The sequence below is a fragment of the Columba livia genome, chromosome 7 (genome assembly GCF_036013475.1).
Source record: "Columba livia isolate bColLiv1 breed racing homer chromosome 7, bColLiv1.pat.W.v2, whole genome shotgun sequence".
Classification (NCBI taxonomy): Eukaryota; Metazoa; Chordata; class Aves; order Columbiformes; family Columbidae; genus Columba; species Columba livia.
In genome coordinates this window covers 33,448,644-33,471,506 of record NC_088608.1, presented here as the reverse complement: position 1 = coordinate 33,471,506, position 22,863 = coordinate 33,448,644, and the positions used below count along the sequence as shown (strand labels likewise).

The following is a 22,863-nucleotide window of genomic DNA, read 5'->3' as shown; positions in this document are numbered from 1 at the left end:
ACCTTTTCAAACCTCTTAATGTGTTTTTTTTTCTTTCTGGTATGTTGAAGTGATGCTGAATGCAGAAGCTGTTAACCTTTTGAAAGGCTGGTAGTTAAAGAAAAATCGTGTGAGTTTTGTTGGAGTTCTTGAAAAGCATTGATGGAGATAAAGGACACAAAACAGGAATTACTGGCAAAATAAAGTTAGCTAGGATTTGTGGCTTTGTGGACTGGGGATCTGGGGACTTAACACAAACTCTAAATATACCCACCCCCCTGCCATCTTTGTTAGTTTACGTCTTTATGTAGGTGGTTGAAATGCATTTGGTAGAGGGAATAATTTGAGGAAGACCGAAATACCATGTCCTCAGCAGGAATACAGAAGAGTGTACCTTGTACTCTAGTTTCTTCTTTGTTAGCCCAAGGTCAGATTAAAAGGTGCTGATAATTTTCATCCACATTCTCAATGACTGAATAGTCAGGTAATTAAACATATATACTGAAAATTAAGGGATCGAGCTTTCTGTGATGGAAGTACTATCTCTTTTAGAAACATAAATGTTTGCTTTGCTTGATTGCTGCTCCCTCTTGTGGGTTTCAGGGCAGTTTAAACAAGCTTGAAGTTCATTCTCCGTGTTTGGTTAGAATTATTCATCAGCAGCACTCCTTTGGTCTACTGAGTGGGATATTGACCATAAGACTTGCCTCACTGCATACCTCTACAAATTAGAACATTCTTTTGTATCAAGAGGACTAAATCTGTAAAAGCATTTAATTAACTTTTAAAACATAATTTACTTTTTTCCCCAAGAATTTATACTGCTGTGCTATTAGTATATACTATAACTTACTTTTATAAAAAAAGCAGAGAGAAGTCTGTATCATAGCAGTACCAGACTTGGCAGGTACCTGCTATGCTGATAGTATTAAGATCTCTCTCTTATCTCCCTTCCTGTAGTCAGCGCTTCTGAGTTGCACTTCATGGGCTATTGCTCTTCTCTGCAGAGAGCTGCTATATTATGCGAGTTGCTCCTGAAAACTAAATTAAAAAAGAGAGCTCTGTTTTCTTCCCGTGAGCTCTATTTATACCAAATAAATACAAATGTTGTAGCTGTGTAGTTTGTGTAGTTTCTCAATTGCTCTGCTGGCGTAAAATCTCTGTATGTAATGTGTGGTGTCTGAAGATTTCAAAATACTACTTACGTTGGTTTTCTTCCAGAGGGACATATAATCTCTATTCTCTGGACAAGAAACTAAAGCACAGTGGAATTCTGGATTGCTCCTAATTGATGGCAAAGACCTGTGCAACTTCATTGACTAGTTCTTGGCATGAAGCTCTTCAAAATTTTCCTGCTGAAACTTAAAAGAGACAAATTGTTCTGACCTATTGCAAAATGGAAAGGTCTCACATTAGCGTGACACAGAAATAACAGCAGTTCACATGATCTAATTCCAATCTTACACCATTTCAAAATAATGATACAATTTGTCATAGCATTGAGAGCTGCTCAGTTTCACTCTCTGAACTGATGTTGAACTGTTTGTGTATGGGGACTGGAGTATGGCTGTTAAATTTAAATCTTGGTGCTTGTCTCTGATGCTTCTGTTAGTGTGTGGTTTGGGTTTGTTTTTTGTTTGTTTGTTTTTTACTCCCCCTTATACTTAATTTTCATTGTATCTTATTTTCCTTCCCTCTTGTGCTCTTTTATTCTCTATTCCTCACCAATTTATTCTATGTAATGTTTCCTGTATATCCCCCTGTGTGCTTTGTTTAGTCTGCAGTATTTTCGGCACCTTTTTCCTTTGTCTCTCATCTTGACTTCACACAACTGTTTGTGCAATTTCTCAATACCATATAACTTGCATGGACAAGAACTGGACTCTTCATTAGTTTCTGACCTAGCAGCTTCAACCAATGGGTATCTGATAACATTTGAGATCTGCTACTGCCTGTGTACCTCTTCAAAAGTATGGGGGAGTTTTCAGTGGATTACCTGAAACTTCCGATCTTTGTTTTACTTGGTCTTAAAAGAAAAAATCAGCCAGAAAATTGTCTGGATGCAAAGACTGCAGCTCTGTGGAGACACTGTGGTGTTGGTGCACATATACTTCCTTGTGAATGTATTTGTTCCATCTGTGATGCAAGTAAAGGTGGGTTTTGGTTTGTGGTATGGCTTTGTTGTTTGGTTTTGGGGTGTTTGTTTTTTGGGGTTTTGTTTGTTTGTTTTTTAAATTTTTATTTTAAGGTGATTTAACCAGAAAGTGGATGCCCTTCATTTGAGAAACAGAATGTAATTTTGTATGTATGCCCTCTCTTAAAGCTTTATATAAGTTCTTGCCACAGATTGGGTAATCATTAAAAATTAGGTAATCATTAAAACAGTACCTGTAACTTTTTTTTTTTTTTTTTTAATTCTCTTGACTGGTAGTTTGAGCATTGTTTTAAGCAGTTGCTGAGGTTTGTATCCACATTTTAATGTGCTGTAGGTGCAGAGTTGCGATCAAGATTTGCCAGTTTTTATTCAGATGAAACTTGCAGTTCAGTGGAGACCAGGATCTGGTACCCACAGGATACATTGCCTGTAGCAGTCCCTGAATTTCAGTTCCTATTTTAAATATTTTTACCAGTCAGGAACAAAAACTCTGTTTCTATCTGTGTTCAAAAAGATGTTGGCTCTCACCCAGTCCTGGAGCCCTCCCCAAGCTGTGTTTATGTTGTAAAGAAGCCGGATGAAATATTGCTGTTTATTGCAGGCTCCAAAATTGGTTATTGTGCTTACTTTCTCTGTGAGCATGGTCAAGACAAATGTGTTTGCTCCTCGGTAATACGTACCAGTGGCTGAAATAATTTTGCATGTGTGCTTCCTTGCTGAGAGTCTTCCTGCTGACCTCCCTGTTTGGTTTAAGCAAAAATTATCCAGGTCTGTGTGTTACAAAGTCATTTGCACTACCTGAATAACGGTGGTGCCTGTATTATAGCAAGCATGCTGAGCTTTTTTTTCTCTCCAAAGAAAGAAATTCAGAATGCCAAACATCCACATTTTTGTAATAAAGACAGATTTAAAGCCTTTTGAGACTTGCATAGGGTAAAACTGTCCCACAGTAAGTCTACAAGCTCATACCTCCCTTGGGTATCCCTGTTTGCATACTGCCCCACATTGCTTTATGCTTTCTAAAGTCTGCAGTGAACTCTGCAACTTCAGTTACAAAGGCTGTTCTACAATGAAACAAATACAGTATTTAAAAAGTGCTCTGGAATACAATCATTCTACTTGTGTGTTTTGAGTTTCAATTTTATCTAAATTTTAAAGGAGGGAAACTCACTGCAGAAGACTGCTGATCTAATAGAGGGAAAACTAAAAGGGTCAGTGTGGTCACTGTAAAAAAGAAATTTCCCTCTTTTTATAAAGAAGTGGGGTAAAGCAAGTGAAAAAAACACGGAATGCAGCTTCATGCGAATAAGTATTTCAGGAGACAAGACTAGGAATGTTTGTATGCTTTTCCTGTGAAATTCTAGTTTATATTCACTAATACTGTCAGTTAGCAGCTTTTGTTTAATTTTTTCCTTCTAGGTCTCATTGTAGCCTCAACAATTCTGTTTCATTTACTTGAATGAGTGATTCAGTTGTTTCCAAGGTCAATGTCAACTCCCTCAAAGCTATTTAACAAGAGTAATAGTCTCGATCTGAAGTATATGAGTGCGGTTTTATATAGGCTGTATGAAACATGTGGTTTTGTTCCTTGAGATAGCGGCTGTAGAGTGGTATCAAAATTCTTCTCTGGTGGGAGCAGCCAGTTACTGACGAGAGCTGTTTTGAGATGAAATGCCAATGGAAGAAGTGATGTAAATGTGGGTAGTTGATACTGCACTGGTCCTCTGCTCAATACACTACCTAAACCCTGTTATTGATAAATTGCAGTGGAAGTGGTATGCCCTTTATATACAAACTGTCTCCATGTAGGATGGATCCCTTTTCCATTTGTAAGCAGTGATCTTCCTGTTGTCCAGGCTCTGGAACTACAGTGCTTATGAAAATCTCTGTTTTTACTGGATTCTAGAAAACTAACAAATTGTCATGGTGATTTTTCTTCTGAATCTTGGCTCTGAAGCTGCTTTGAGCTCTCCAGTGTTTTCTCATAGAGAGGGCTTTGTTTGAGTTGAAGGACATGCTTCAAGCATTTTTCCTTTCCCTCCTACCACAAGTCCGGTGCATCTTAAAAGTGGTATCCAGTTTGCAGCTCAGCCAGGGCTGTGGTGTGCAAGGGGAACCCAATGTTGCTACTGAGACCACACCAACCACAAGCCACCGAAGAACTTGTCAACAAGCTCTTTATTACTAGTGTGCAGGTGAAGGTATGTGACAGGTAGGAGAAGGAAAGGAACCATATCACCTTCCTGAGCAACTAGTAAATTTTAGAACAATATCACTTTTAAACCCCAAGAGGGGTGGAGAAAAATACCAAGGGAATAAATGCCTCTAAAACACTGCTAGAATCTATGAAAATGATTACAAGATACCTCACTTTTAACAGGTGTTTTAAGGTCAATTTCTTGTGGCAGGATTTATTTCGATAATCCATGCATGCTCATGGTAGAGTTCAGTTATTGTTTAGACTATATTTTTAGCAGTGGCCTCTTGTGACTGCATGGCAATGTAATTTATGAAGCAGGACACAACTCCCTAATTGTCTCTCACATTGTAGAGCCGTACATGCTGTTCATTGCAGTGTTCTGCAGAATAAACATTCTCCTTTATGGAATAAAAAGGTCCATGTCAACACAACTTTCCAGCTTCTGGTCACATGTTTAAATTATATCTCTGGGTTTCCTGGCAAACACAACAGCAAATGTTTCTCTGAAGTGGACAATGTTCATGTGTAAATTCCTCATTAGTCGTGGGTCTCTTACCCTCCTCCTCTTTCCAGTCTTTGGCTCAAAATGTTAAGCAAGATGACCAAGAATGCTGACCCTATAAACAGAGATAATGCGCAACAGCACCATCAGCATGTCAGAGGGGAGCGTCTGCCTGTTCATACTCCCTGCTCCTGGCACTTGGAAATTGATGAAAAGGGGAAAAACAAAGCTCAGGCACTCTGAGAAACTTTAAAAACAAAACAAGAAAATCAGTCTTGGAATGCTCTCACAAGAAAAATTTTCCATGAAGAAACAGATCATTTAATCTCCCACCAAGCTTCAGTCTTGTAGGATTGCATGGTGTGAATGAGTCTGGTTCAGAAAAATAGGTTTAGGTTGCAGTTAGGGTGGTCATGGGAAACACCGTAACATTTCTTTTGGTCAGTTTTCCTCTGTAGATGTCCTTATTATCACTTTCATATGGAAAAATTGGGCATTTCCCAAAGTGATTTTTTTTTTTTTTAAAGAAGTTTGATAATGAGATTCTTCAGTGTTTGCAAAAGATCTTAAGGTAAAGAGGTGATTGTTATACATTTCAGATTTTTATTCTCTGTAGTGATTAAAGTAAAATATTTGTGCTGGACATAATTATGTTTAGTTGTTAGGCTGGATTTTTGAACTTGGGTTTTACTGTGACTTGGATATTGGTTGCCTTCTTTGTATGTGAGTTGGAAAGCTTGATGAGGTAACTGTGGCATTTCCAGAGTTTCCAAATGCTGCTTGTGTTTCCCCACCTAATGATGGGTAGGACTGAGGTGCAGAACCTCTGCCCTTCTGTGTGATATTCTTTGAAATTACTGCTGGTTTTCCAATTCAGTAAATTTGCAGTTGTGGTGGAAATGGTTAATGTAGCTGCTAAATCTTTTTAAAGCTGATTGGGTTTGAGGTTGAGCCTGGGAGATGGCAAAGTCTAATATTGTGGGTACACCAGCAAAGAAAGACTTTTCTACAGGTAAAATTCTCTTACTGGATCACATATGTGTGTTTGGTTTTTGTTTGGTTGGGTCCTGTTTTTACACAGATGTCTATATACTCAGGTTCCGTGAGGTGCTCCTAACCAAATGTAATTCTTTTTTGGTCTGATCTTCTAAAATTCTGTGCTTGGTTTTTGGTTTGTGTGTTGTTGTTTGGTTTTTTATCTTTATTATTAAGCAAAGGAACAGAGTTTAAGAGTAGGTCATGGATTTATCGGCTTATGAGAAATATTCTCAAATATGTTTCTTCTAAAATGGAAAGATCACATAACTTGTCATACACCCATATTTCAAATTTTGGCGTTTTGATAGTAGCGAGGCATTAATATGTAAATCTCCAAATGTTCAAGACAGCATTACTTTTGAATTTGGAAGCTGAATGGATTCCCTGAGCTGAATGATAAATATACCATGTATAGGCTACCCAAGAGCCTTCCAGCTTCCCCAGCAGCACTACTCAGTTTGTCTGACTTGAGCGTGGTGAGAAGCCCTTGTGCCTGGTTCAGCCGTTTCCTTCCTCCTCCTTGCTGCGTTGCCTTCGAGCCTCAATAGAAAATAATCTGTTGATACTGGCAGTACATTTTGGTGATGAAAACCGGACATTGTTTTCCTAAGAAGCACTCAGTTGTGTATACTTGAGTCCATTGCCTTGGTTACGGTTTACAAGGAGGTTTTGTTAACTTTGCCAGCAGAGCTGCAAGGGTGCCAGGATGCCCGCAGCAGACAGGGATGATCAAGTGGAGTTTTTCATGTCTTTGTGAACTTCAGATGGGTGTTACTCCATACATTTTTAGAGACTTTCTTGAACACTAGAAGAACAAGGTTATGAACTTAAAGGGGGAAAAAAAAAATAGGCTTGAGTAACTAAATTTTTCTTCTAATATGACATACTTTCCAGCCTTTTTCTCCACAAAATTAGACTTGCTTTGTCTGTTTCCACTGTTTGGAAGACCAGTAGTAAATGTGACATGGAGGAACATTACTGAAATTCTAAGAGATACTAGTTAAATAGAATAAAAGAATTGCTTTTTCTTAGATATAAATGAAATAAGCTGAGTTACATATGTAGGTGCCAGATAGTGTTGGGTGGTGGCTGCTGGTACTGCTTAAGAATTAATACTGAGATGGGCCAAGCTGGAGCCAGTGTGTTCTATGTTGCAGTTTTTTTCAGTGTTTAAACCTGTCTGTAAAGGTTTTGACTGCCTTATTCCTACTTGAAACCCCATTTCCATGCCTCTTCATTTATCTCTGACACAACACGTCCTGAAGACAAAAATAATCAATTGGGTGTGACCTGTGTTGTAGGCCAGGCTTCCTTGGAATTTGTTTGAATCATCAGTGATTCTAACATACCTTGAAGATGACTGTATGATCTTTCCCTCTGCCTTTTGACACAACTCCTCGATAGTTACAGGTAAAGGGTTGCAGTGCTGTGAAACTGAGTTTTAGGACTTGGGCCTGTACATGTGGAGGAACGCATTGTGTTGTGTGCAACCACACATTTTTTGTATGTAAATGTTTGCAAAGGTGAAGTATGCTCCTCATGGAGGGGTAAGGAGTCTGTCATCAGAAACTGAGCTGCTGTCCTTAGCATCATAATTTTTTTTGGCTTATAAGTACTTAAGATGAACTTGCAGTTAACCTACCAGGTTTATGAAAGCATCATCTAACAATTTCCCCCCCACCTGCTTTTCAATCTCTTCTGTTACCTGTTTTTCTTATGCTCAGTTTAGCATTGTACTACGTGTAATACATATTTCCATTGTGAACATTCTACCTGCTTGGATGTGTCCCTGAATTCAGGTCACACTTGCAATGTCCGTTTCAGATGGGAAATGCGTAGACACAAGAATCATGCGCTGAGGGCACAATATTTAGCAGAGCTTCAGATCCTTTGGTTATCTTTCTGAGTATTGGGGGAGGTGTGACTACATAGATGCTGCATTATTGAGGGGGTAAAAAAGAAAATATAGACTAAACTCCACTGTCAAACAGTGTTCTCTAGGTGCTGTGAGTACCCACCTGCTCCCCCAAGTTACACAGCAGCAATTTGAAGGGCAACGAGTCAGAGGTAACTGCTATCAGCTTAACAATGCTAAATAGCATTGGCGAGCAATCAAGTAAAATGCATCATTGGCTTCCTAGATTGTGGCTAAGCTCCTGTAGTTACAGAATTGTATGCACTTGCTTTTTATTTAGCAGTGTCTGAAGGATCCGGTGGAGTGTTGAGAGCCAGGAGGCAGAAGAGATGAGGAAGAGAGTGTTGATGTGGGTGTACAGAGAATTCCTATTCTTGGGAAATATGTTGGGACCTGTTTGGAAATCCAAGCAGAAGGGGGCTCACTGCATCTAAAATCAATTCAGGCATGCTGAAGTGTGTGTTTTGAATGCTGTCAGCCTTGTTATTACAAAAAAATGGAAGATCACTACTATTAAAAAGACCTCCCAGTCCTTCAGTTCCGACCCAGCAGGTCCATAGCACACTTGTGTGTTAGAATTTATCCTGAGGTATGAAGTGCTTCCTTAAGTAAACCAGATAAAAACAAACATCTTTGCTTCTACATTGATTTAGAAAGTAATTACAAAAAGGTGTGTGTGGGAGTCCTCACTATGCCTTGTACAGAAGGTACTTGCATCTCTAGTGTCTCTTCCAAGTGACAGTACAAAAACAGTAGAGATTTGCCAGGGAATGTAAGGGGAGGTTAATTCTCATTAACAAAAAAAAAAAAAAAAACCAGAACAAATTGTCTACTTTAAGCTAAGATGAAAATATGCATACATCTTCATGCTGAGTTGTTATGATGCTTCAGATTTACATGGTTAACATCAGTCTCTTTTCCTTTCCTTCTATTAGAACCTCTACATTTTGGGTAAGACATATATTTCCTAAAGAATTAACCCCAGTGCCTGCCCCTGGCTGCTTTGGGGTGAGCTGCCATAGTCCAGAAGTGCCTTATGCACAGCAGATTATGATATATGGATTTCTGCAATGCTTGATACTGTTTACTGCACCGAAATGAAATGCTGAGCAGTCTCTGGGAGTTAGAGCATAACTTCTATTGGACTCAGGGCCGTTCACAAAAGACAAACTTGCTCAGCATTTAACTTTGGTGCAGTAAACAGTATCAAGCATTGCAGAAATCCAAAAATCATAATCAGCTGTGAAGATGGCACTTCTGGGCCATGGCTCAAGTTGCATCTGCAGGCAGAAAGCACCACTGCAGGGCACACTGGAGTCTTCCTTCAGTTACCGTAGGTTTCTGTTGCTTTTTGCTTGTGCTGAGGGAGGATAAGGAAATTGTAGCAGACTGGGAACTTCATCAGCTTTAAATAACGGGCTTAGGGCTGTATGTTATACCACCTGAATAGGAAAGCATTTCCTGGTCACATCGTGTTGGTCTAGTTTCTGATTTCAGTATAAGCCATACTGGGGAATGAAATGAGTATCTGTTAAACATAGATTTAAATTACAGATTCTCTGTACTGAATGTTGACTGCCTGTGAAGCGTGCTGGGTGGGTTATATTGACTAGCTTCTCTTTCCCTTCTGATGTCATGTATTTTGCTCTGCAGACATACCTTTCATACCCTCCATCTGGAACGTGTTTACCCAGAAGAAACTGAACACAAGGCTATTGTGTATTGTTCAACCTCCAATTGTCATCTTTCAGAGTAGCTTAAACCTGACTTTTTCTAAATAAAAAACAATCCCTTTGAGGCATATGATTCTGTTCTTGCTTCACAGGAACATATGTTATTTCTGTATCAGTTAGTTTCTTTATTTTGTACATGCATTGAAGCAGATTTAAGACATCTCAGTTTATTTTTTTTTGAAGCAAAGTTGGGTCCTTTACCTTGTAATTAAGGAAGATATGAATCAAGAGGAAAAAATAACTTATGGGCTCAACAGGTGGTTTTGGAGTTTAATGAAAGATGGAGACGGAAGAACTTATTGCAGCCTTTCAGTACTTAAAGGGGGCTTACAGGAATGATGGAGAGAGACGCTTTACTGGGACCTGTACTGGTAGGACAAGGGATAACAGTTTTAAACTGAAAGAGGGAAGACTGAGATTAGATGTTAGGAAGAAATGTTTTAGAATGAGGATGGTGAGATACTCGAGCAGGCTGCCCAGAGGTGGTGTGGGTGCCTCATCACTGAAGTGTTCAAGGGCAGGTTGGATGGGGCTTTGAGTCACCTGGTCTAGTGGAAAGTGTCACTGCCCGTGGCAGGGGGATTGGACTGGGTGATCTTTTAAGGTCCCTTCCAACCCAAACCAGTCTGTGATTCTGTGACTTATGTAAAACCACAGTCTATTTTACAAATGCAGAGCTTCCACACACTTAATTGGGGTTTCTCCCAAGGCCATGGTGAAAGTTAGACACCCCTAATACCTTTTATCTAAAGGAAACATGTCTGGCCTTTCCAGGCACAGTGGGACATGGCTGGGGTCCAGGGACTGCCAATGAATCCAGTTGAAGTATTGTCCCCAAATGTAAAGTAGTGTTCCAAATCAGCTAAAATAGCAGCAGCAGCATGGCAGCGTGTGCTCTGCCAGTGGGAAAAAAACAGAATCTCTGTACTGGGCTGGCAGCTCATGGAAAAACTGAGCTCAGCTGCTGGGTGGAGGCTTTGCAGGGCTCCCCAACCTGTGCCGGCCGGCCAGGAAGGAGAGTGAGTGCAGGGCTTCGTTGCTAAGAAGCAACCTGTTTTGCTTGTCTCGGCAACCGGAGAAAATCCGGTGCCAGGAAGAGATGACTCTCTGTGTTTTCTGTCGTTGCTGCTGCAGAATTGCAATGGATAAAATAAGCTACTTAAGCTTTGGTGATTCTCCCTGCACCAGTGGTTTCCTCCCTGCCCTCCTGTCTCTGCAAGGGGACAGGTGTGTGCACTGTGGGTGGAATTGGCGGGACTCGAGAGGCGGTATCAATGTTCGTGGAGCCAAGATTTCTGCTCTGACTGTGCCTTGAATTGTTCTCGGGGTATTGTCCCATTTAGTGTAATTTAAAAACACTCGTGTCCTCTGATGCTTTGGATATTTTCCTTAGTGTGTTCTAGTCTCATCCAGCTCATAATGAGACCTTTTGAAATGTAGAATTCCCACCCTTTTTTTTTTAAATGTCCAGCCACTATTCCTGATCGCTCTTCTGCAGTACTCTCAGACGCCGATTAGATTTTTTTTTTTTTTTTTTACTAGCCTTTTATTTTGCTCCAATTTTCCCCATTGCTTAGAGTGCAACGCTATTACTTAAAGAATAGAACCAACACCAGCATATGCAGCGCTGATCACCCGTTTTAAGCTCAGCTCCATACTGATATAATCGCAGGCAATTAGCAACAGTTGGGTGGTTTATTCGTGCCCTGCAGCCGGCCCGAGGAGCGCTGAGCCGGCCGGGAGCTCCGGCAGCGCTCCGCCCCCGGGGCCGGGCCGGGCGGGTTCCGCAGCGCGGGCCGGCGGGGGCACACGGCCGCTAGCGGCGGGAAGCGCAGGCTGGAGCTATGGAGGCGGCAGCCGATTGCCTCAGCCCGGCCGCCCGGCAGCAGGTAAGGCGCTTGCACCCACCCAACCCGCTTTGGGGGCGGGGATTGGGGCGCCGGCCCGGGCTCCGCGTCGTGCCCGCGGGGAAGGGGCAGCACACGCGGTTGCGCGGAGGAGCTGTGTGTGTGCCCTTGGGCGGTTGTCAAACCGCGGAGCTGGGCTGTGCTTCCCGCGGGACCCCTCTGGCGGTGCCCGGCCTGTCCGAGCAGCAGCGGGGTGCGCTGAGTGCCCGGGGAGTGTGCGGGGGTCCGGCGGTTGTACGGCTTGGACTTCAGTCTGCTTTGGGGTACGGGGTGTGATTCACAGCAGCTCTGGACAGGTGCTAGTGAGGCAGGTACTTAATACTGCTGCCGACTGACAGCAGGGTGAGGTAGCTAATTCTTCACAATGCATGGAGTTTCCTAAGGCTTTCTTTTAAAAATCAGTACTAGAGCGTAAGCTACTTACTGCTCTGTTCGGTATAGAAGCATATAGGCCAACTGAACCTGTTAAATATATTCTAAATAAAGTTTCAGACCAGCCCCCATGTGACCATAAAAATGTAATGGATGGATTAGTCATTCGTTGACATAAACTGTCACTCTCTGCTTCACCACTGTCACTGTATGAATGCGAGAGGATCTGTTAGACAAGCCCATAATGGGCCTGTCTGTCTAACCATCGACACTGGTACGTGGGCATTGGAAGGGAATCCTTATGTTTATGTATAGGCTGAGGTTCGGGAACATGCTGCCTTTTAATACTAATTTACATTTAAGAGAAAGGTGAGGAGTCATGCAGGATGTGGACTGACCGAGCCCTGGGTGATTCATAGGCTCATTGTCATATGAGTAAGTGGTGCAAAGTGTGCTTATATATATAACTCAGATGCAAAACCAGTCAGGTAAATATGCTGGTTTGACCTCTAAGCATAGATGTCATTTATAGACGCTCTTGTTTCGATGCTAAGGAGCATGTGATAACTCACAGTGTGCTCCTGGAACTTGCTGGTTTAGGTCACTTGTTGCTCAAGTGGAGATGGAAAAAACATTGCCATGGGTTAGCAGTTGTTTTACCTGATAGCTATATTCAGCAGCTCTGTTACAGGAATACTGCAAATCGGGTGCCGCTTGTCTAAATAGACTTTAAGTTCTGTAGAAGTACAACAAACCTTATCAGATTTCTTATGTCTGACAAAGTATGACTTACGCAAATAAAGTAAACAGTTGCATAACATCCAAGGAAGAGCCTTTGAATATTTGAATGGGATGGCATCAGTCACAAAAAGTGACTTGCTGGCTGTGTCTTAAGCATGTGGGCAAGAAGTTTAAATTGGTCTGAGAATAGTTATTGCAGAAATACGTAATAGTAGTTGCACACAGTGAGCAGGTGTAATTTAGTTGGGCAGACTTGTGTTTTAAACTTTCTCTGACAGTGGGATCAGAGAGTTTTCTATGGCTTGGTGTTGGCAAACCAACACTTCAGTCATCCACAAAAAATATGACACTAACTTTGATTACTAGCCTTAGCAGCAGATGATTTTGAGTACATTGGAATTAAGGGGTGCTTTGTATAGATTGAAAACTCTGACGTCTGTAGCTATGTGGCAAGTCAACATAGTAATTTTTCACTGCTCAAAAAAGCAGCATAATTTCCTGTCTTTGTTGGCTCTTTCTTGGGGTTTCCAGTTGAACAATGAACTCTTGGACATTTTATAAGGGAAAAAGCTCTGAGAATGATCACCTTCAGGATGTGTGTTGTTAGCTTCTACCTAACGAAGTCACCTAAATAATTCACTCATCAAAATGATAATGTGCAGCTTCCCTGATGCTGCACTTGAAGCCAGGAAGTCGTTGCTTCCGTAACCATTGTGCATTATATGCTGGCCCCGGGTGCAACCAGACCTTGCCTCCTCTTGACGAGTGGTATTTAAAAAGGGGGTGTGTAGGGGTAACTCTACAGTGCTTGCAGATCTCATACTCCCACTTCTCCCCACTGCCTCATGCTGCACAGAGCATAATGAGATGCTTCTCACCCTTCCCACCTGAGATCAAATATCTATTCTGGCTTTTTTTTTTTTTCAGATGCTGTTGTACTTCAGTAGTGAACCAGGTTACAGACTGCTTAGTTTTTCCTGGTTCAGAGCTGGACATACCGAACACCTTAAGGCAGGGTAAAGGTCTGCTGTTGCATAGGACTGGATTTTTATTTTAAAACTAAGGTGACCCTTAAGCAGGGGTGTTGAGTGCTGAGCAAAGGGACTGACAAAAGCAACGAGCACTTTGCAGTGCAACAGTATACTTGTTTCAGGGCTTATTGGCTATAAATCATTCTGGGCAACTGCAATAAAATGACAAAAATGCAGGATGTATTTGAGCAAGTTAAATAAATTAAGGCGATTATTTTTCAGCTGGTGTGGATTTCCGTGTTCTTCTCAGCAGTGTCGTTGCCATCTCTTCTTGTTTTGCCCACGAGGCTTTACAGAAGCCCCTTAAGTTAGGAAAGCCCCTTAGGAGTTGTTGGGTTTGGTGTTTTTTTTTTTTGTATGACATGCACAGTATGGCTGAATCTGCTAGTTCTTCTTATCAGATGAGCAATATTTCCTAAAAGGGAAGTTACAAAAGCTTTGAAATGAGTGCAGTTAGGCTTCATATTTTTATTCTTCTGTTTTTGCCAGTGATCTGTCACTTTTGATTGAGGCCTGTATTGCTCACTGAGTCACTAGTGAATTTTAGATGATTTTAAGATTGCTTCCTTCAATCTGAGTGTGGGGTGTTCGTTCTTTTTTTTTTTTTTTCCATCTTGAATCTGTTGAATAGTTATTTATGCTGGTACCCTTGAGTCTTTTGTTTTAGCTTTTGTAGTCTGAATTTCAGAAGTCTGTATGAATTTGGTGATTTCATGATGTTCAGCTGTGTCTCTTGCAGGCTACAGCACCTGTTTCTGCCACTGCCCTTAGAGGTGTCTTGGGTCTGGGCTTTGACATGTGCTTGGGCTGGATGAAGTCCAAAGTCATCCAGGCAAAGCCCGTTTTGGTTTAGTCAGCACACAGAGAGAAATATAAGGTTAAAGTTGCTGTTTGCAGGTTGTGCAAGAAATCAAGGTATTTATAGCACATAACCATTACTGTGAAAACAGAATCCGAGCCTTTCGGAGAGTGTGTTTTGAAAAATTCAAGATGAGTTTAGTCAGGTCCTTGCTTTTCAGGAGGAGGTCCGTTATAGATCTGACGCTCTTATGTATTAGTGTAAAAGTATGTAGGTGACAGTGGAGGTCGTGATATGAATGTCCGTGCTGTGTGCCTTGCTGTTGGGGTAGCTACTCCTGTCACTAGCCAAGCTGTGCTTTTGCACAGGAAAATCTGCATGTTCTTATTTGCCTCCTATACTTGCTGGAGAATTTGCTGGACCTTAGGGTTGTTACCAGACTTTTGGTTTGACTCTGATAAAATTGTACACAATAAATGTTAGGTGTGGACTTCTCCCTGCCTTGATTGATTGACTTCCTCTGAGCTCATAAGCAATGCCAGGTTTGTCACCAATCCCATCTACAGAATATCAAAACAATTTCATTTTGATTAAGTAGTTTTATTAACTAAAGCATGGTAAAAATGGGATTTTAAAGGGCAGAGGTTGACTGTTTAATGACCAACCTGATTATTGCATTTGGAGTACACTTTCCAAAAGCTTGTGTGTAGCCTCAGGGGAGTGGGGTTTGGAAACACTGAGACAGGCTACTGGACTTGTGCAGCTGTTTTTTTCCTGCTCAGATGAGGACTTTCCTGAGGACCTGTGAGGATCCCGGCAGCTCCAGCTTACCCTTCCACAGACTCTAGTGGTTCTATTTTCTTATAGCGCCAAAGGGAGATGGATGATGATTAAGAGCACATCCAGTCTTTCTCAACCAACCTTACCCAAGGAAGCAAAGAAAAATTTTATTTCATGGAAGTGTTTGATTTGTGCTTAATCGTTATCTTAGTGCTATTCATATCGTTGATACCATCAGAGACCATTGCTTATTGTATTGATCACACCATTGCACTGAGAATTTTTTATCCTTATGTATTTCTTGTCACCCACAGTCTTATTTTACTGTGGATTCAAAAACTTCTTAGGGAAAGATGGCCTGTTTCTTACAAACTGCCTTTGTCCAGCACAGATAAGCTGGCATTTTTGTCAGGAACCACAATGAAAATAACTGTGTAATCATCTAAATAGCACCCCAGCACCATTGAGAACATGTTTAAAAATGTAACAGCCAGTTTACTTTCAGTATTTGCAGAATACCAAACCTTAAGGTAGGAACTAACAGCAGCCTTCCAACATACAAGCTGAGGTTACTAAGAAGGCAAGAGTCAGGCTGTTTATGAGGATGCATAGCAGGAGGGTGAAACAGACAGTGGTTTTAAATGGGAAGAGAGCAGGTTCTGACATGATTGGGGTGGGGGGGAAAGAATATTCACTGTGAGGATGGTCAGGCATCAAGGCAGGAGCGTGGAAAGGCTGTGAATCTGCCAACCTTGAAGGTTTTCAAGAGCAAACTGGATAAAGCCCTGAGCAACAGGATCGTGATCAGAATTCGATGCTGAACCTGCTTTGAGCAAGAGGGTGGTCTGGAGACCTCCTGAGGTCCCTTCCAGCCTGAACGACTCTGTAATTCTTTGTTTTGATGTGATAAAAATGAGTTGCTTTAAAATACTGGGTGGAAGAACAATTTGTTGACTTCTTATAAAGATACCAATATATATATACCTTAAAAGAAACTGAAAAGCTATTTAAAAAGATTGAGAATATACTGTTTCTCTTATTTATATTGTAAGATACTTAATGCTGAAGAGTCATCTGGCCATGGAAAGAAAAAGTTAATAAATAAAAGATGCTTGTGTCAGATACAAGCTATTGTTAGTCAAAGATACTAAGTGAAAATGTGTTTTTACTCTTGCATCTCTTAAAGGTTTGCAAATTAGCTTTGCATGTGCGAGTACAGGAACACAAAGCTGAAGTAAAATAAATTAGAGACACCCCATGGATTGGCACTTTAAAACTGAAATGTATCGTATGTGTAACCTGACATTTACTAGTGTGCTGCACAAAAGAAAAATTGATTTAACTTACTGCAGTTGGTATCTAGGGAACAAGCGGGCCTTGTCCCCAGGGAAGCCCTAGAATAGCTTGCTAAACTTCTTTTTTTTCTTCCATTTTTCGAGTTGTTTAATTTCTTTGTATATTGTGCTCACTTCTGGACAATATATAATTCTGCAATGTAGCTATCAAGCATGGAAAGCCTTTCGCTGTAGTCATACAAGGAAAACAGAAGGGGAGATACTTAATGTGTGCTAAACACAATATCTGAAATTTTCATACAGCGTAGAGTTTTGTTAAAAGCTCAACAATAATTTTAACCTCAAAATAATATTGTTTCTGTCTCTTTCTGGCAAGGGGAATGTAAGAAATAGACAATCCTGTACTGTTTGGTGTATTTTGCCTATGGAGACTTTAAGGTCCCTTGTTTTCCATATGGGAAAAATATAGCAAATTGTTTGCACTGATGTTGTTCTTCAGCCAGATCAGGTGCAATTTTTGAATATATGTACAGAGTTAAGTTTGTTTACTTTAATTTTTGCACTGTTTCTTCAGGCTGCTTACAGCTTGCGTGCTGAGATGAGGGAATGCACCTCTAAACCGTAAGGAGTCAAAGGTGTTGTTTGGAGTTGTATCTCCTGTTCTCTTTCTCCCCAAAAAATCATCAATGAGCTGGAATCCTTGGAGCAAGATTCCCCTTCCCTGGCATTTGTGTGTGTTGTGTTTGAACGGCTACTGGCAAAAAATGATTGTTACCTGGTATCATATGAATGGCCTGGCAGCCCTTTGTGATGAATAGCCCAGAGTCGTCCTTATCTCTGACACCATCCTGTATTTACAGCAGTGAATGTGGAACAGTCTTACAGTAGTGCCGCTTGAGGTACGAAAAATTTATTTTCAGGTGTGTTTTGCAGTTTTTCTCCGTGGCAGAGCCAGTTACCTTGAAAGTCAAACAATGAACTAAAGAGAGACCAGCACTCTGTGCAAATTCCACCCTTTTTGCTTTCTGCCATGGGCATTTTTACCCATTGAGAAGGTTTTTCTGTTGTTACAAGTAATTTCTCAGGCAGAAGTTGTCTGTGTTGCAAGAATTAATACTCAGTTTGTTTAAATGGATCGTATTTGCACAGCAGGGAGCTGCCATAGTTGTCAAAAGGAATCTGCCTGCCTACCAGTTAGTCTAAGGGCAATGCAGTAAACCCAGATAATGTTGGTAACTGAACAACGGCAGTATTTAGGAACTGGGGTTCTGTAGAAGGTGCGTGACGTGAACTTAGATTTTGGCCTAGTGGCTCTATATTTTGGGTTGTATTATTGTTGGTGAGGATTTAAGGTCCACAGCACTGCAAGGCTCCTAGTCATCCCATACACCAGCTCATGCTTGGTCTTCATTAGCGCTTTTCTGTTAGCTGAAACTTTCAGTCAACCTACTCCTTTTTTGGCGTTTTTCTATGTTTTGTTTTGTGTTTTTGAAGGTTGAGGCCTTTTCCCACAAATTTTAGTGGCAAATATACTTACAAAAGAGAAATGACCCTTTTTTTTTTCCCCAGTTTTCCTTCTGTTTAGAAATGCTAGTGAAAGTGCTGGCGTTCTGATTTTCTGTATGCTTGCCCTTGATATTAGTGCAGTTTTTCCCATTCAGTTGGATGCTGTACTTACAGTAAAAGGTTTCAGAAGCAGAGGAGTTGGGTGGAATGCTGGGTGACTGGCTGAGCGATGCCTTTTGCTCCCTGCTGAGCTGTTCTCAATTACGCTGGGTGAACTGCTCACAGTTGCACTGTACCAAGCTAATATTACATTTTTCTCCATAAGACTAACTGGTTTTGCTTGGGAATAAAAGCAGAATATTTAAAATGTTACTGTATAGCGTGTTTCAGCACTTCCAACTGGGCTGAAGTTAGGAAGCACTGTAGATCTCCCAAGAGGCCCGTTTTTGGCAGATTTCCACTCTGGAGAGGTTTCAACTTGAATATGGAGGTATGGAGATGTTAATTGAGTTAGTGCATTTTCTCAGGTTCCCAACACCTTCATCTTGATCATTTCAGCCTTAGTTGTGCATAGTCATGCTGAACAGCAATGTTTACCTGACTGCTGTGCCCATGTACCTGTGTGCAATGTCAACAGTCAGGAAAAATGGCACATAATGTGTTTGCTGCTGGTCACATTAATTCATCAATAAAAACAATCTGGTACATGAAAAAAAAATAGAGCAAAACCTGCCCTTCTTAAATAAATCTCACTGTTTCATCTCCGTCCACACAAACAGTAATTAAAGAAACGCAGAGCACTTTTAAACACAACTGCTAACCGAGGGTAGTGCCTACACGAGGGTGTATTACCTGCCTGTGAAGCATAACAAGTTATGGAAGGCAGGGCTATTACTTGCAATAGGGAATTAACTCCTACAGGTGTTTACAGTCCTGCCGAGTCAAGTCTCTTTATTTCATGCCCTGCTTGACGAGTGTGTTTCACCTTGAACTGTCCAGCTTTTATTTCATTGCTGTGCTCCTGTTTGCAGGCTGAAGCAAGACTCGCGGCCAAGCGAGCGGCGCGGGCAGAGGCACGGGAGATCCGAATGAAAGAACTGGAGAGGCAGCAGAAAGAGGTATGGTCATGGTGTGGGGGTGTTTTGATCATCATCTTTCCTGAATAAATATGTATATAAATCTGATGTCCTGGAACAAAGGATTAATCTATATTTGGCTGAAACGTTAATAGTGTGCATGGAGCTAATACTGCTTAGTTAGTTGACTGTAGGAGGTAGTCTGAAAAAAAAAAAAAAATTCAGATTGTGGCAACAATTTTATCTTGGTGAAACCAATATAATTATTCACAGAAAACACTGATGGTTACTTAGTAATCATTGTTTAATGTTAAACTTTGAAGTATGCAGCTTGCTTGTGTGTGCGTTGGGGAGTTGGATCCTTATCACTTCATTAGAAATCTAATGAATATGGAAGACTCTTGGCCCTTGTATACCTCTTGCAAGTTGTTATGCTTCCTTGCTGTGAGGCTGGCGTTGTGATCGCCCCTGTTTGTAAAAAAAAATCGTGGTCTGCTGTTGTCAGAAGTAATGACAGAAACTGGACTTGGCAAAACATTACCTTCTTCAAAGTGTTTGGATTAAATGCCTGGTGTAGTCTCTCCCGAATTCTGGATGAGATAGTTGTTTTATACCATTGGAAAAGTTACTGTGCCCCTGTATGTCAGTGTGTGGGAGATGAGGGGCTCCCAGTGTAGGAATGATCATAAAGACCAAAAAGGCTCATTCTGCTCCTGTTGTGTTTGATAAGTAGGAGCTGTACTAAATGTCATTCTCCACTGCAAAAACCTGAAAACAGCATTTGTTTTGAAGGTCTAGAAGCAGTGCTGTTAGAATGGGGCTGTGAACATGGATTGGCACAGGTGAGCCAAACCAGTGATGAGAACCAGAAGGGCTTAAAACTTATATTTGTTGATGTGCACTTAATGAAGCGGCGGAGTGGATGTAATGGGACCAACAGCAATCATAATTTATTTTTTTCAAATAGATTTTGAGAGAAAGGGAAGAAGTAAGGAGTTTGGGGGTGAGGTGTGGAAATATGTAGTAAAAATAAATGTACATTTGTGCTCTAGGATGCAGAGAAGGATTCAGTTTCACTTTTAAACAGTGAATTGTGGTGTGATAGCAGAACAGTGTCGGTGCAGGCTGCAGTAATCAGCCTGCAGAAGAAGCACTTGGGCAGTTTGCCCATGCTCAGGTTTGTGCTGGAGCTTCTTGTCTAGTTGAGGCACGTTTGGATGTGTCTTAGCACCCTGTAGCCACAGCAGGGTTAGATGTACCTGCAAACACACCAGGAGCAAGAGCTGCAGGGAGTGCTGCTGCAAGTTTACAGTGCTTGTGGATGAGAGAAACCTTTTACTGCTACAATTGCTGCTTTTTGATGGATGTTTCTTGCAACCTGGACCACAGTCAGAAGGCCTGGAGTGCAGATAAGTGTTGGTGCTGTCAAGCTTCCTGCTGAGCTATGGCCTGAGTAATGGGACTTGCTGAGCAGCCTTTGGAAGATCCATGGTAAACAACCACTGGGTGTTTTGTTTGGGCAGCGAAGTAAATATGGGTGTCGTGGCTGCTGACAGCAGTGTTACCATCTAATTTGCAGATAACTTTAATGGAGCTGATGACCCCCTTGAAGATTAAAAGCTCATGCTGCTGAGGGTGTCCTAGTAAATTCAAAATTTGGTATGAAAACTAAAGCTCGTGTGTGTGCTCATGCAGTTGATAACTGAAGAGCTATTGACCTGAAAATCTGTGAAAACTTTTGTATGAATAGAAATTGAATGGTATAGGATATCACGCTGAAATACTAAATTCAGTGAAAGCTAAGCCAGATATCCACCACAATCACTGGCATAAATAATGTGAAGTGACTACACATTTATTTAGTGTTTTGCAAGTTTGGGTGTTCTGTAATTTTTCTCAAACAGCATAGACTCAGCTCCCAGATGCAAGGTAGAGCTACTAAGGAGGGCTGCAGGAAGCTTTTCATTGCCACATGTGTCTTGCAAATATAATAAAACATAAATATAGAAAATCCCAACCAGTGGTCAACACAAGATTTGGCACCTACCCCTTCCTTGGAGAAGAACATACTGTGATACTGGTGTCTGTACAGCTTGTTGTGGACCATCTTCATTTTCCTTTGCAAACTTTTCAGAGAAATAAACAGTGTATTCCCAATACTAACATCTTGAATAACCAGAACTTAAAGCACTTGCTTTGCTACTTCTGAAGGCTTTTTAGAGCCAGTTACAAGAGTTAAAAAGCAATAAATAAATTTATTGCATATGCGTGTACTTGTTCATGCTTAAAGCAATGTACATGCCCTGACAGGCTTCTTGTGGAGCATGGATTACTTGAGAATATATTTATATTGTTGGCCTGGCTTAAAAGTTTCCAGATGTTACCATTACAAGCCATAAACATGGCAGTATAGCTCTCGCTGGCAATGAAGTAGGGTGTTTTAATGGTTTGGATGTGAACTGGAAATTGGCTTCTCTGCTGCCTGCCATCTAGTATGAATGACATTTCTTAATCTGCTTCATTTTCCTCATTTTAAAATAATTGGGTGACTTTTGCATCATGAGTATACGTATGTGTTTTAACTAATGTTCTGCTTGCCATTACAAAAGAAATGCCAGTGCAAAAGCACCAAGAATCTAACAATTTTTGTTTGTTCTATACCTTATGAATGTTTCTGTAGGTAGAATGAGCAGCCACTTCACTGGAGGGCTGTTAAAATGCCTTGTGGCTTGAGCTGTAGGCTGAAGACTGGTCACAACACTGTAGTAAAGCTTATCAGTAAATGGGGAGGGCTACACAATACCATACCAAACTCCTCTTTTGGCAGCAATTTCTTCATGTAGCACACATAATTGATGGCAGAAATTCCTGCATAGTTGATTCTTTTGGCAATTTAAAATTGTGTGATCAGCCACATTCTTGATAAGGTCCTTTCCTTTTGAAAGGGGCTTTCTAGGAGAAGCTTGTGGCAAACAGCTGGTCTTGAGATGATGGTGTTGGTGTGGACTCAGCTCTTGCGCAGGCTGGTCACTGCTATTCATCTCATGGTTTGTGTGCTTGGAGGGATGGCTTTTGTAAACTTGGCTTGGAATATAAGGTGACTAAGGATTCTTCTAGAGACTTGATGTGAAGCAACATACTGCTGTAGTGGAGGACAGCTGGAGAAATGATATAGCAGAAACAGATGGGAAGAAAACCCACCCTTTGAATTGTAGTGTGAGAGGTGGGAACGTTGCTGAGGATGGCTGCTGCTCTTTATTGTGGTGGGGCAGGGCTGCAGGGGGGTTCCAAAGGCAGCATCATCTCATCAGCTGCCATCACCTCTTGCCAGGCAGGTGAAAGAGGGTTATGTGTGCCCATGTGGGTTTTTTTTCAGGGAAAGGAGGGTAACGAGAAGAGCATGAGCACAAGTTTAATAGGAAAGTATAAACTAGGTAAAGGAAAGGTGTTTCCTGGAGCTGAAGAAAGGGGATGAGCACAAGAATCATAATCTGATATGTGCTAATTTATGAAGATAAGGGTAGTGACCACTCATGAATCCCATATATGTGTATATGTTTATATATTTAGTAGAGAACAGGTTCCTGGACGTGAGGGTCTAAGAAAAGCACAGATCAAATAAACCTAACTGCTTGAATGTTTTTGATTTCTCCTTCTGTGCTGCTTTGTTGTTGTTATCCACCAAAGATGTAAATAATTAATCAGAAGGTCACAGTATGTTTTCTGGTGTGCTTGTGTGACAGTCAGTACAGGAGAAGTCTCTTGAGGCAACACCAATGTGTGCTCTAAGGGCAATTATAATACGTGATACTTGCTCCCTTGCCTGTTTCCATG

At 41.2% G+C, this 22,863-nt stretch overlaps 1 protein-coding gene across 50 annotated transcripts in view; it reads left to right on the top strand.

Annotated features, from left to right (window-relative positions):
• LRRFIP1 (LRR binding FLII interacting protein 1) overlaps nt 1–22,863 on the top strand; it is a 111,937-nt gene that overhangs the window by 27,952 nt on the left and 61,122 nt on the right. For 8 of the 50 annotated variants that reach the window (XM_065069149.1, XM_065069137.1, XM_065069127.1 and 5 more), the window contains exon 2: nt 18,985–19,071. In XM_065069149.1, the coding sequence (XP_064925221.1) occupies nt 18,985–19,071 (87 nt within the window). Of the gene's footprint in view, nt 1–1,106; nt 2,133–11,255; nt 11,412–18,984; nt 19,072–22,863 lie in introns of those variants that run through there. The other 42 variants (XM_065069144.1, XM_065069115.1, XM_065069110.1 and 39 more) reach the window with 20 other exon arrangements.